The sequence below is a fragment of the Danio rerio genome, chromosome 15 (assembly GCF_052040795.2).
Source record: "Danio rerio strain M-AB ecotype USA chromosome 15, GRCz13ab, whole genome shotgun sequence".
Lineage (NCBI taxonomy): Eukaryota > Metazoa > Chordata > Actinopteri > Cypriniformes > Danionidae > Danio > Danio rerio.
Window position 1 is genome coordinate 1,634,464 of NC_141035.1, and position 14,457 is coordinate 1,648,920.

The 14,457-nt window shown below is 39.1% G+C and overlaps 1 protein-coding gene and 1 long non-coding RNA gene across 4 annotated transcripts; one reads left to right on the forward strand and one right to left on the reverse strand.

The window, feature by feature from the left end:
• The first annotated feature begins 77 nt into the window (after positions 1 to 77).
• LOC147833546 (uncharacterized) lies at positions 78 to 5,869 on the forward strand. 2 transcript variants are annotated; one of them, XR_015509003.1, is made up of 3 exons: positions 78 to 1,777; positions 3,590 to 5,092; positions 5,193 to 5,869. It is a non-coding gene; the product is annotated as an uncharacterized LOC147833546 (long non-coding RNA). The 2 variants fall into 2 exon arrangements; XR_015509002.1 differs by having other exon boundaries at positions 3,606 to 5,092.
• Positions 5,870 to 6,525: 656 nt separating this feature from the next.
• Positions 6,526 to 14,017, reverse strand: sptssb (serine palmitoyltransferase, small subunit B). Of its 2 annotated transcripts, none has more exon segments than NM_001159833.1 (2): positions 6,526 to 9,368; positions 13,913 to 14,017. In NM_001159833.1, a coding segment is annotated over 1 exon segment (243 nt). In that variant the 5' UTR covers positions 9,346 to 9,368; positions 13,913 to 14,017; the 3' UTR covers positions 6,526 to 9,102.
• Positions 14,018 to 14,457: the final 440 nt, after the last annotated feature.

Genomic DNA, 14,457 nt, shown 5'->3' on the forward strand with positions numbered 1-14,457 from the left:
ACACATTCCTTCAGGAGTTTACCTTGAGTCAACACTGATGGAGGACGGTCAGATGAATAGACAGGACACGGCGTTTTGAGTTCAGCTCTTTGTAATTTCATTTACAACAGGGGAGGACAATACATTGCAACATGCGTGATTGGGTGTGTGTAACTCAGTGGGGTTTACATTTGTTTAGTCATATCTTCTTTTTATTCAGATGAAAGTGGAGCTGCCCTGCCCTTTGGTGGAAAGCAAGGATGAATATTTGATCCAGGCCAACCGAATGTGCATGAATAACTATACACTTTCTGTCAGTATGTTCATTTCATTCATTTTAAGAGTTCCCACTTTGATATGCCTAGCGTTTATAGCATGCTGTCCCGGGAGAGAACCCTGAGCTCGGAGATACTTGAGCCCAAGGGTGTACTCACACTATGTACAGTTGCCTTAAACCGGGCCAAAGCACGCTTGTCGCCCTCCTGTCTCCCCTGACGGCCCGCAATTACATTACTTTCAGGATTGTGCACGCTTGCATCATCGATGCTGCGCTGTTCAGTAAGCGCTCTCACTCAGCCCAGTGGAGATTTCTCTAGTTATATCGGTTTAGTCGATTGATATACAGTGACACACAGTCAAATATTTGGGCGAACAGATAAGACACTTTTGACGCTCATAAAGTCCTCATGCTGCAGGAATTAGGAGGTTTGCTGAAGGTGCAGCTGTCGTGCAGTGAGGGGTTTGCGTCTTTAATAATCTATGACAGTTTGCGTTCATTTAACAGTAAGAATGGTTAATTAATTCATATGAAACAGTCCCTTAAAAGTTACGTCTCGCTTTCAGTTTACTCACCCTAACGCCCCATTCACACGGGACTTTAGCGTCAACGCTTGACTAAAGGCGTGTCTGAAGTTGGGGCTGACGTGATTGTCATAGTAATGAAAATGAAATGAAATTCAGTCAGCAATAGGCCACTGTCTGAGCTGGTGTATTTGCATACAGCGATCTGATTGGCTGACGCTTCCGTCAGCGCTTGAAAAGTTGAGCTAGTCCTAACTTCTGCAGTAAGCAACGCCTCTGAAGCAGCGCCGACATATCCACAATGCAGTTAAGTGAAATGCAGTCAAAGTGAATGGGAAGCGTTGACGCTGACGCCTCATGTGAATGGGGCGTAAGCAAACGGCGCCAAAGCTCAAGGGAACTTCGCTCAGGCACACCTCCTTTAACCGGGCCAGGGCCGGCCAAGTGAACCCTGCTTGATCCTGATTCAGAACACTCACACTTTTCAAATGATCCGGGAAACGGGCCTGGGTACGGTTTGGATAGCATAGTGTGAGTAGGCCCCAAGTCTCCTGGCCGGTCAATAAGCATATAAGGGGATCCGAGATCACGTAGGTCTCAAGAGCTCCTACTTAAAAAAAGGGAGGAAAAAGAGGAGATGGGGTGGAAGAGGGGATTCCTCCAAAACTAAAATAGAGCAGTAGGCAGAAAACGATCCATTTATTATAAGCTTGGATCAGTCTGATTGGATTAATAATGATTACAGAAGCCAGTCATGCTCAATCATATTACGTGCTCCTCTCGAAATTAGTTTGTGAAACTTCACCTGTTTTTCTTCGGCTTAGTCCCTTATTTATAAGGGGTTGCCACAACAAAATGAACCACCTACTATTCCAGCATATGTTTTACACAGTGAATGCTCATCCATCTGCAACCCAGTACTGGGAATCACCCATACACACTCATACACTACGCCCATTCAGTTAACCAATTCCTCTATAGCACAAGTGTTTGGACTGTGGGGGAAACCGGAGCACGAGGAGGAAACCCACGCCAACACGGGGAGAACATGCAAACTCCACAGAGAAACGCCATCTGACCCAACCGAGGCTCGAACCAGCAACCTTCTTGCTGTGAGGCCACAGTGCCAAAGTAGTATTGAAGTAGTAAAGTAATTAATGGAGGGCTTTTTGGACCCTGTACAGAAGTTTTTGGGGCTCTGCATGTTAACACCTAACCCTTCAAGACTCTGGAGCCAAGCACTCAATGCACCCCATTGGCTCATACACAAACTATGCCTTAAACCACACGCTGCTTAAACACAGGACTGCCCCACCCCACTATTAACTTTTCTAAACAATGTTTGAGTTTCTGTTATTAAAACAGGTATAAATGTGTGTATGTGTCCATTACAGAAGGTTACCCAGGACACGAGGCATGAACAAACTGAACTGTCATCAACTGCAGCTGGTTAGTTGGCATTCCTGCTGCAGTGGAGACAGAATGAATATTGTGTCTGACTCCATCATGAGCTTGGAGGACTGCATCCATACATCTCTGACATGACTCACATCACTGATTAATAAAGTCATCTGGAATGGCAAAGAAAGCGTTCAGCAGGACTCCCAGAGTTCATCAAGACTCATCTTCAATGCCTCCTCCTTCATCATGCTCAATAATGTTCATGTCTGGTGACTGGGCTGGCCAATCCTGGAGCAGCTTGACCTTCTCTGCTTTCAGGAGCTTTGATGTGGAGGCTGAAGTATGAGCAGGAGCGCTATCCTGCTGGAGAATTGTCCCTCTCCTGTGGTTTGTAATGTAATGGGCAGCACAGATGTCTTGACACCTCAGGCTGTTGATGTTGATCATCCACTCTGCAGATCTCTCGCATGATGAACCCCAAACCATGATTTCTCCTTCACCAAACTTGATTGATGTCTGTGAGAATCTTGGTCCATGCTGGTTCCAGTAGGTCTTCAGCAGTATTGGTGATGATTGAGATGCAGATCAGCAGATGATTCATCGTTTAGACATGATTAACTAGACGTCAAGTTAATATTTGTTGCTCTTACAACTGAGATCGAAGACAAGACTGTCAGATAGTGTATAACATTTTTTATAACTTTTAAATTTGGCATTGATCGGCAATCATTTTAAATAACTGCAGATAAAAATAAAGCAGATAAACCTAAAACCTATATTACATATCAAATCTTACACCATTAGTAATGTTATTAAAAATCTCCATCATGGTTACAACTGATTTAGCATGTAAACAGAAGCTGATAAGGACCAATTGTCATGCTTGCCCCCAGGCATTCTGTGTTTATAGCCTGTATCTATAGTATAGGGTGGACTAAACTAATTATTGAGTATGTCTCAAACAATGCTTTCTTTGTAAATGTCATTAAGCCGAGCCTGTTGGATTCAAATTCCCTTGGAGGCAGTTATGTTTTATCATAAACTCGAACACAAAGGCAGAACAATGGCGAGCCGAGCACTCCCTGGAGATAAAAGCCCGGCGGGAGTGAAGGTTTCATATTCTCAGTGCATGTAGACGCCCTCCAGCCCTGGCTGCACATGTTGACACTTAGCATTGATCATTTCCTCCATAAATCAAGGATACAGAAACATGCACTTTATAAAAGTCCAATTCACATTCAATTCACTGTCGCCTCACAGCAAGAAGGTTGCTGGTTCAAGTCCCGGCTGAGCCAGTTGGCGTTTCTGTGTGGAGTTTGCATGTTCTCCTTACATTCACGTGGGTTTCCTCCGGGTGCTCCGGTTTCCCCCACAGTCCAAACACATGCGGTACAGGTTAATTGGGTAGGCTAAATTGTCTGTAGTGTTTGAGTGTGAATGAATGTATGTGGATGTTTCCCAGTGATGGGTTGCCCTGGAAGGGCATCCGCTGCATTCATTCAGGATATGCGAGTTTGCATTATTTTCTAACAATTCAACGGCGCGCCATCAGTTATTGCTTACAGATAGTATTCGATGTATTCTAAAATAACAGACTAAGCCGAAGGAAAATGAATGAATGAATCTGAAAGAGTGAAATAAATGTAATGAAAACTATGAAATTAGTCGTTTATTTTCTGCTGCATGTTCCAACATGTCAAACGTTTTGAGTGATTCTTCTTGACTTAAACACAATGGTGTCAGGGGATATATGATATTTGCTGATTCACACAGACAAAACCCATGAGCTGTGAAAAAGAAAGTTGTGGAAGGTTTTCAGATCCGGCTGTCAGGTGTGCTGAAGTCTTTATAAGGTGAGCTGGAAAGACCGGATTGTGGATCGGTATTCGATAAGCCTTCTGGGCACCCATAAGTTGGATATGGAAAACCAGTTTGTCTACTTTCCTACTATATGATATTAAACATACATGACCAAATAGCTTGTTTTTGGCTGAAATCAGCTCACGAGCCTTAATTTTCCAAGTAGCTATTTGCAAAAGATGCAAAGTAGATTTAGGTGCAAAACTGTAATATTGCATAAAATATTTGTCTATAAAGCAGTGTTAACATCCCATGAGTGAAAGAGAACAAAATCATCACTTATAGGAACACAAAATGTTTGGCAATGGAGCAGTTTAGGGCTAGTCATCAGGTAAATTGGTATAATGATGTGATTTGGTATAAAAGCAGCATCCGAGAAAGGTCTAATCCTTTAAGAGCAAAGATAAGCTGAGGATCGCCAGTTTACCAACAAATATGTGAGAAAATGATTGAAATGTTTAAAAACAGAGAAAGAGAGGAGGACATTTGGATATTTCACCGCAGGACATCGTTAAAAGATTCAGGGAATCTGGAGGAATTTCAGTGCCTAAAGGACAAGGGCGCAAGCCTAAGCTGAACAACTGTCGAAACGTGTACTGTGCTCAGAAGAATCAGCATTTCAATACAGGACAATGCAAAACCACATTTTGCACACATTACAAAGTCTTGGCTGTGGAGGAAGAAGATACAGAAACTACACTGGCCTGTCTGCAGTCCCGACCTGTTTCCAATGGAGAATGTGTGGTGCATTTTGAATTGTCAACGAAGACCCTGTACTGTTGCCCACCTTAATGCTGTATTCAATCACAAGCGTGAGTGATTTACATGTTAAGTCAATGCAAAGACGCGAATCGACATACTTCGGCGGGATAAGCGCGAATGAGGCAGATGACGTGATTCACACAAATAAACTGGTGCGAGTTGAGAGGTTTTCACGGTTGACTCGCATATTGCACTTTTTTCATATCACTCAAGTTGGAAAATCTTAACTTCAGCGGACATTCACACTGCGTCAACCAATCACCAATTAGGGGCTTTCTCTAGTAGGGGAGTGATTATAACGTAGCGCCAGTTGTTGGTGTCCCGGGGGGAATTTCTCCTGCTGACAACAGTTCATCTAAGTGGACTCGGCTCAGTCTGAAGCACCGCAGAGAGCTGCCATCATCCAGGTATAGTTTACTACAGTTATACTCGCAGAGCTGCTACACCTCTGAATGGATCTGATAGACTCAGACACGGCTCCAAACAAAACAACGCTGTTTTTCAGCCTTCCTAAAGCACATAAACACAGCTATTCTCTTAATAAAATCCATGTTCGCCATTTCAAACGAAGCTCGAGTCACCGTGCTCAGAAGTCCTGGCCATGATGCGAATCCGCGTCAGCTGTGAAGTGGATTTGACGCACGAATGAAGCGAGTAAACTCAAAATGTTCATGCATCTATGTATAAGCGAATAGCGCAATTTATCCGCGTGCACCGCATTTGGTGTTAAAACAGCTTATGACTCTTGGGGAGTGCATTGTGTCTTGATGAATTTCTGATGAATGTATTACTCTCATTTATATGCTTATTTGAGTGATTTGAGTATTATTATTATTATTATTATTATAATTATCTATTGTATTATTGCCCACACCTTTGGCATTATTATCAGGTATGTATGCTTTGGTTAATAAAAAAGTCATTCTGTGTAAATGCAGTCAGAGATGAGAAGAGAAATTAGAAGAGCAGCATTAATGTCACAATGAGGGTAGATTTATGAATGCAAGGCCATAAGGACACTTGCGTTCTGTTCTGTAACTCATGATAAGGCACACCTGCACATGCACCCACACTCATTTGTAATGACATCTAAAAAATATGAGTACCCATGAACTTCAGCTAAATTTACAGTTGACAGCTCAGTGGACAGTGAACAAGATATATTGTTGAGCATTGTTTTTAGACTAAGTCATCGCTTTTGAAACAGGAAGGAAAGACCTTAACTGGACATGGGTAAGACCCCTGAAGAGATTCTATTGGTGGCGGGCACCTAAGAGATTTAAGATCCCATTAACGGAGAAGCTGATGGAGGTGTGTGTGTAAATTTGGGTGGAGTATTAAGACAGCCTATGTGCTAGCCTATGTTCAGCAGACACTCAAACGACCTGTCTCTGTTGTTACTGATGCTGCAACAATAAACTGCTTTGCCTAAAGACTTCAGAGATCTCAGACTGTCATTTTTTGAAATGTTTGACTTAGAGACTTCGAATATTTTGCAGACCAGAATCTTTTTTCCACAACAAGACCTGTGTGCTGGAAGAATGAGACAAAATGACACCTGAAACACTTCATCACCTGGTGTCTTCAGTTCCTAAACGTCCTTTAAGTGTTGTGAATAGGTACGGCAACATTACCAACCTTTTTATTGCACATGCTGAAATGTATTCAGCATTCTATACTTAAAAATAAGTGGAAGAAATCATTTTAGAAATAGGACAAACATATGGCGAATTCTTTTATTTCTCAAAAATACATTATACCCATGTAAAAGTTGTCATCAAATCAAGAGGAATCTCATGGCGTCACATTGACAGTTAAGAAAAATACAAAAACATCACTTAAAGCTGAAACAAACTTTGATAACCATTCATAACTCAGCAAAACAGTGCTCTAGATCAGGGGTTCCCAAACTTTTCAGCCTGTGACCCCAAAAATAATCATATCAGTGGCTCGCGACCCCCATTTTTCAAGGTGTTTGTACTGTAAATATGTAAACGTTGCAGACAACTATAGGCAAATATAAACATGAGCTTATTGACAACACAAAAATGCAACAGTCTATTAGCCAGATAATGTTTTTTAAAGTCATTTATGGATTTAATTACATTTTGCTTTGAAAATTAAAGGCTGATGGCTGATTGTTATTTTTATGTTGTTGTTTCTTTATATTCGGTCGGTTATGAATAAAATATGGTAATTTTAATAGTTTAATAACATTTATTTGAGTTTTGGATATCCCCAAGTGACCCCTTGTCATTGTCCCGTGACCCCCCAGGGGGTCCCGACCCCCACTTTGAGAACCACTGCTCTAGATTAGCTGGGAAATCTGTGAGCAGGATTTAAAATGTGTTCAGCCTCTCGGCTAACATAACTACATTCTTATTAGTAGTTGAAAACATTACAATGAACATTCAAGTGCCAATAATTTGATGAAAACCTCCAGATGTCATGCAAACAACTGATGCAACTCTATATCAGACGGCAGGAGCGATGGATGACGAGCATTCAAAGAGCTGTGATCGAGTGCAGCGCACGTTAAACCTGCTTTCAAGAGTTCACACTTAGCTTATGATTGATAAGAACGCTTGTTTGGCGTGCTGTCCCGGGAAAGAGCCCTGAGCTTATAAGATCCTCGAGCCCTGGGCTCCCTCCCGTTGCAAGGCGAGAGGGGAGTTTGAGCTCAGGTAGATCTCGATGACTCCCCCTCTTGCTTATTGTAGCTAAGTGTCAGATATGGATGCTGAGAAGGTGTACTCAGAGTTCGGCTAAAATATTTTGGATTAATTGTTTAGGGGGCTTGTTTTTGGACTGTGGGAGGAAACCGGACGACTCCCACGCGATCACGGGGAGAACGAGCAAAACTCCGCACAGAAATGTTGCCTGGTTTGGAAGGGGATTAAACCAGGGGCATTCTTGCTGTGAGGCAACAGCTCTAATCAATGGCCACCGTTTGAAAGGAGGGAAAGTAGGGTTGGGTGGGGGGGGTATCTTCAAGACGAAGATTTCGAGATGAGAGTTAAAGAACATCTAGTAGGATAATTAGCTAAAGTTGGAACAGCTAAGCACGTGATCCTCTCGAAATTCGTTTATAAATGAACTTCACCATATCTTTCAACATTCTCACTGCAGATTCGTCACATGTTGATGCTCAGGCCCTGTCCACATGAACACGGGTGTTTTCAGAGTCGCACTTTTTTATGCGGTTTCACCGTTTGTCCACACAAAAATGCAGTGTCAGGTGACTGAAGCCCAAACTTTCTGTAGAGTGTATAAAACTCTGAGTACAGTGTGGTCATGTGGATGATTCAATCGGTGTTCGCACTATGACCTCAGCGTGTGCGCTGTTTTCAACCAATCACGTCTCACTAAAGGTCCTGGTATACTTCAAACGAGGAACGTTCTTGAGGGTAAAAACAAGTCAAAATGATCGAGTGACGGTATACTGTTTTCACACACCTCCACGCTGCAGTGGGTGGGATTGTAAAAGTGTCAGCATTGAGAATGTGCTGCATCTTCATGTGCACCGGTCACACATTGCATAGATGATTATAAAATAAAGAATTATAAAAATGTATATGTAATAATAAATGCCTTGTGAGGGAAATAAAATCAGCATATCTCAGTCAGATCAAGGACTCCTAATACAGAGTCATAAGGCTTCTTTACACTGCAAAGGCGGCACAGAAACCAAACCTGAAGCGGCTACAATAAAAACAAATGTGTTTACACGAACTGTGTGAAGATGACTATGAATAACGATTTCCTTATTATCAACCAGTGATGACAAGGACATTACAGGGATCGTTCACTCAGAAATGAAACTTCTACCATCATTTACTTCACTCTTTTCTTCAGTTATACACTAAGAGAGACATTGTAAATAATCCTGGAAACCTCTGACCATTGACTTCCATGGTATTTGTTTGTCCTACTATGGAAGTCAATGGTTTTCCAGCATTCTTCACAATATCTTTAGTGTTCAACAGAAGAAAGTAAACTCTTAACGAGAAGAAACTCTTAAAGCTTTGGAACCCCTTGAGGGAAAGTAAATAGAGAGTACATTTTCATTATTTGAGTGAACTTCCCTGTTAATCTCAATATTGCCATTGAGTCAGTCTGCGGCAGACGTCCCATACGAAGCACCACCCATTAAAAATCCATTGAATAGCAAACTCCCAGGATGGAGCAGGAAGCGAGTCAAACGTGGAAGACTTGAAGGGGCTTTTGCAAAAAGACCTTTTCATTTCATCTGGCTTCTGCTTTCTTTCCTGAGTGATGGATCGAAACGCTGCCGCATCTTCAGGTCATGAGGGCCACTGTGCTTTCGGGCTGTCCTCCGACCAGCTCACAGAAGAACTCCAGCGCCAGCCGCACGTGGATGGGCACAAACACATAGGAGGTGTAAATGACCATGGCCACCATAGTGAAGAGCACGGTGTTGAAGATAGACTGCTCCCACGGCTCCAGCACATAGATCCCAGTGATGAGCAGATACTGGTAGTAGAGCCAGCTCATGTACTCTCTCATGTTCTTCATGTCCATGCGGAGGCAGAAACACCGCCGATCTGAGGGAAGACAACACTGTTAACTGAGCAAACTCACACCAGAACTAACCTATTAGAACTATCCTTTAAGAACTAACCTATTAGAACTAACCTATTAGAACTAACTTTTTAGAACTAACCTATTAAAACAAACCTTTTAGAACTAACCTATTAGAACTAGCCTATTAGAACTAACCTTTTAGAACTAACCTATTAGAACTAACCTATTAGAACAAACCGTTTAGAACTAACCTATTAGAACTAGCCTAATAGAACTATCCTTTAAGAACTAACCTATTAGAACTAACCTATTAGAACTAACTTTTTAGAACTAACCTATTAGAACTAACCTTTTAGAACTAACCTATTAGAACTAGCCTATTAGAACAAACCGTTTAGAACTAACCTATTAGAACTAGCCTATTAAAACTAACCTTTCAGAACTAACCTATTAGAACTAGCCTATTAGAACTAACCTTTTAGAACTAACCTATTAGAACAAACCGTTTAGAACTAACCTATTAGAACTAGCCTATTAGAACTAACCTTTTAGAACTAACCTATTAGAACTAGCCTATTAGAACTAACCTTTTAGAACTAACCTATTAGAACTAGCCTATTAGAACTAACCTTTTAGAACTAACCTATTAGAACTAGCCTATTAGAACTAACCTTTTAGAACTAACCTATTAGAACTAGCGTATTAGAACAAACCGTTTAGAACTAACCTATTAGAACTAGCCTATTAGAACTAACCTTTCAGAACTAACCTATTAGAACTAGCCTATTAGAACTAACCTTTTAGAACTAACCTATTAGAACTAGCCTATTAGAACAAACCGTTTAGAACTAACCTATTAGAACTAGCCTATTAGAACTAACCTTTCAGAACTAACCTATTAGAACTAGCCTATTAGAACTAACCTTTTAGAACTAACCTATTAGAACTAACCTATTAGAACAAACCGTTTAGAACTAACCTATTAGAACTAGCCTATTAGAACTAACCTTTTAGAACTAACCTATTAGAACTAGCCTATTAGAACTAACCTTTTAGAACTAACCTATTAGAACTAGCCTATTAGAACTAACCTTTTAGAACTAACCTATTAGAACTAGCCTATTAGAACTAACCTATTAGAACTAGCCTATTAGAACTAACCTATTAGAACTAACCTATTAGAACTAACCTATTAGAACTAATCTATTAGAACTAGCCTATTAGAACTAACCTTTTAGAACTAACCTATTAGAACTAGCCTATTAGAACTAACCTATTAGAACTAACCTATTAGAACTAACCTATTAGAACTAACCTTTTAGAACTAACCTATTAGAACTAACCTATTAGAACTAACCTTTTAGAACTAATTTATTAGAACTAACCTTTTAGAACTAACCTTTTAGAACTAACCTATTAGAACTAGCCTATTAGAACTAACCTTTTAGAACTAACCTATTAGAACTAGCCTATTAGAATTAATCTTTTAGAACTAACCTATTAGAACTAACCTATTAGAACTAACCTTTTAGAACTAATTTATTAGAACTAACCTTTTAGAACTAACCTATTAGAACTAACCTTTTAGAACTAATTTATTAGAACTAACCTTTTAGAACTAACTTATTAGAACTAGCCTATTAGAACTAACCTTTTAGAACTAACCTTTTAGAACTAACTTATTAGAACTAACCTTTTAGAACTAACCTATTAGAACTAACCTTTCAGATGTGACTTTTTACACCTAAAAGCTCTAAAAAGGTAGACTACTGGGATGTAAAACTACACAATAATTCATTATTTAAATATCTTAAAGTAATAGCTTTCATTATAGATCTCTGCATTCTTAAAGTGACACCTCTGTTATTTAATGTTAATCAAACCAAATATCTAAATGAGAGATTAATTTATTCCCTTCACTAAATAACTATAGCTACAATAATATATTTACATTATACAGTGAATTATTGTGTAGTTTTACATCCCAATGTTGGCAGGTACAATTATTGTGCAGCCACAATTTATACTGCCTAGGAGTGGTGTAGGTCTTTAAAGAGCCGCATGTATTTATGACATAAATGAATAACTCTATGGCATTCAAATACCTGGGGTTTAGTGACTCGTATATTGTATTATTTATTTTTAGGGCTGCAGTCTGATAATATTGATAACAATGTCATTATAGGGATGAAAATATCCTCATTTACACAACACTCCAGTGGGTGTAAACTTTTAAGAGTTTCTTTCTACCACAAAACAAGTTATTCTGTACCAATTTCCACTATTAACTACTGGCTTACCTGCCTATTATTTAGATATGAACTGTTTATGAGCACTTATAAAGTATGATCTTATTCTACATCCCTAGTCAATACCCAAACCTAAACCCAACTAATATCTTACAAACTATTAAAAAGCAAAATAATATAATAAATGAATATAATATAATAATATATAATAATAATAATAATAATAAAAAATAATAATTAATAATATTATAATTAATTAATAATTATATAATAATATATTATATATTATTATAATATAATAATGATTATAATTAGCAGCTAATTAGTAGTTTATTGAGCTTAAAGTGTTAGTGGTTTGATCATACCTTAGCAAGAATTGTACATTAAAATAAAATGTGATCAATATTATTAAAGTCAATGCTTTTTTCAGCATCATTCTTCAGAATATCTTTCTTTGTGTTCAACAGAAGAAAAACAACTCAAAACAGGCGAGTGAATTATGACAGAGTTTTCATTTCTGTGTGAACTATCCCTTTAACTGTAAAAACAAAAACAACAGCTAATAGATAGTGTTGTGTAAGTTCAGAAAAAGCTATTTATTAGTAATAACATCATTAAAAATTGGTTTTAAATGAGAGCTATTATGCAAAAGTCACTTTTATAAGGGGTTTAAACACAGTTGTGTGGCAGCAATGTGTGAATATATTATTAATTTAATGGGTTAAGCAAAATAAATTTTTTTTTCGCTTTGAAATAACATTATTTTGACATATTATTTATGGAAACAACACAATATTTGTTGCTTGTCCTGAAATTTTTAGATATTTGGAATAGAAAACAGGTGACATGGTGGCTCAGTGGCTTCGGTTTCCCCCTCAGTCCAAACATATATGCGCTGTAGGGGAATTGATTAACTAAATTGGCCGCAGTGTGTGTGAATGAGTGTGAATGGGTGTTTCCCAGTACAGTACAGTATGTTGCTTGGACCTCACAAATATAGGCTATACTTTGTCATCCCATTCATTAACTCTTGTTAATAAATTTTGAAATATAAGTTACATGTATATATGACCTATTTGTATATCTTTGAAATCTAAACATTTACTTGGATTTTAAAAATTAAATGAGAAATTAGATCTGCTTACTGTGGGTTAGAAAAGCCAGTGATTAAACTATACCTGTCAACATTGGGATAGATAAATACGGCATACTCCCCCAACAACCGTAACAAATATGGGGAGGAAATTATCTTCACATGAGCAAATACATTAGAAAATTTAAAATAAAATAAAAGGTTTAGCCTATTAAAATCAGTTTAATGATCACAGCGGTGTTATCGTACACATTAAAGGGTTAAAATTGTGTTTTTTCTTTAATTATTCAGCGATTCCTCCGTGTACCACTAGAAGGAAGCCTGCGTACCACTGGAGGTACACGAGAACCACTGAGTTAGAGCATTAATAAATGCTGTCTCAACTGTACCATGGTACTGTTTCAACTGTGCTCAATAAAGGACAAAAATCCACCCCTGCTGAAAAATCCAGCTTAAACCAGCCTAGGCTGATTGGCTGGTTTTTGCTGGTCGACCAGGCTGGTTTTAGAGGGGTTTTGGCCATTTCCAGCCTGATCTTAGCTGGTCAGGCTGGGAGACGATCAGCTAAAACCAGCTTGACCAGCCTAGCCAAGCTGGGAGTCCAGCCAAAACCAGCTATGTCGAGGCTGGAAATGGTTGGAAACCAGCCTGGAAATGGCCAAAACCCCTCTAAAACCAGGCTGGTCAACCAGCTTAAACCAGCCAACCAGCCTAGGCTGGTTTAAGCTGGATTTTTCAGCAGGGACCTTATGTTTATGGTTCTGGTAAATATAAACTACTTATGGTTATTATTAATTTGTGATATTTTATGACACAATCAAAAGAAATCTCATGTGGAAATCCACTTAAATTCAGCAGTTTTTGTGTAGTGATTAAAAATAAATCAACAAAGTGTCTCTACTCAATGTACAACATTGCTCACAGTCAATTAAATAGTGCTAATGTTGTTTTAAAGTCATGCTTAATGCGATTTCAGACCCATTATTCAAAATACAGCGTAATAAACAATACACGGACCCTTAAGATGAAGAAATATATACAGATATAAAACCGACTTTACCTTAAAGTCCTCCAGATGTAAACACAAACGTCAAATAGCCTAGATGTCTCCGCGATGCTATCATGGGTCGTTTAGTCTTACAGTTGTGTTGAAGCTGGATGATAAATGAAAACTCCTGCGCTGTCAGGTCCGCAGGGGGTAACAGAGTAAATAGTAACTCACCTCCGCGGCGAAGCTGCAGTGTGGAGTGGACGCGATGACAGTGGAGCCCGCTGCAAAGCTGCTCTACCAGTTATAAACACAGCAATCACCACTCCCACATCTCGGGTTTACTTATGAGTGGCGAAAGAAAGGATCAAACGTGTTTTAAAAGCCTTTTCCTAACATGTGGTGCAGCGTCTCTCTCTCTCTCTCTCTCTCTCTCTCTCTCTCTCTCTCTCTCTCTCTCTCTCTCTCTCTCTGCGGTAATGATGCTGCAGAACGGTACTCCGTGACGTCACCTGCCGCAGGGATGTTTTGGGTCACCCCTACTTAGTAATAACTAGTAATTATCACTCAGACTTTGCTCACAAATCTGAAGAGTCTATTTACATTTTTTAAATTTTTCATTATTAGGAAATTCTGTTATACAGTGCTCAGCATAACTGAGGACACCCCATTATTAAAAATGAATATTTGTATCGATTTCTCAGTGAATATAGGCAATGTATTTTGGTGTATTTAAACAGATTTATTAAACAGATATATTTATTAAAATAATATTTTAG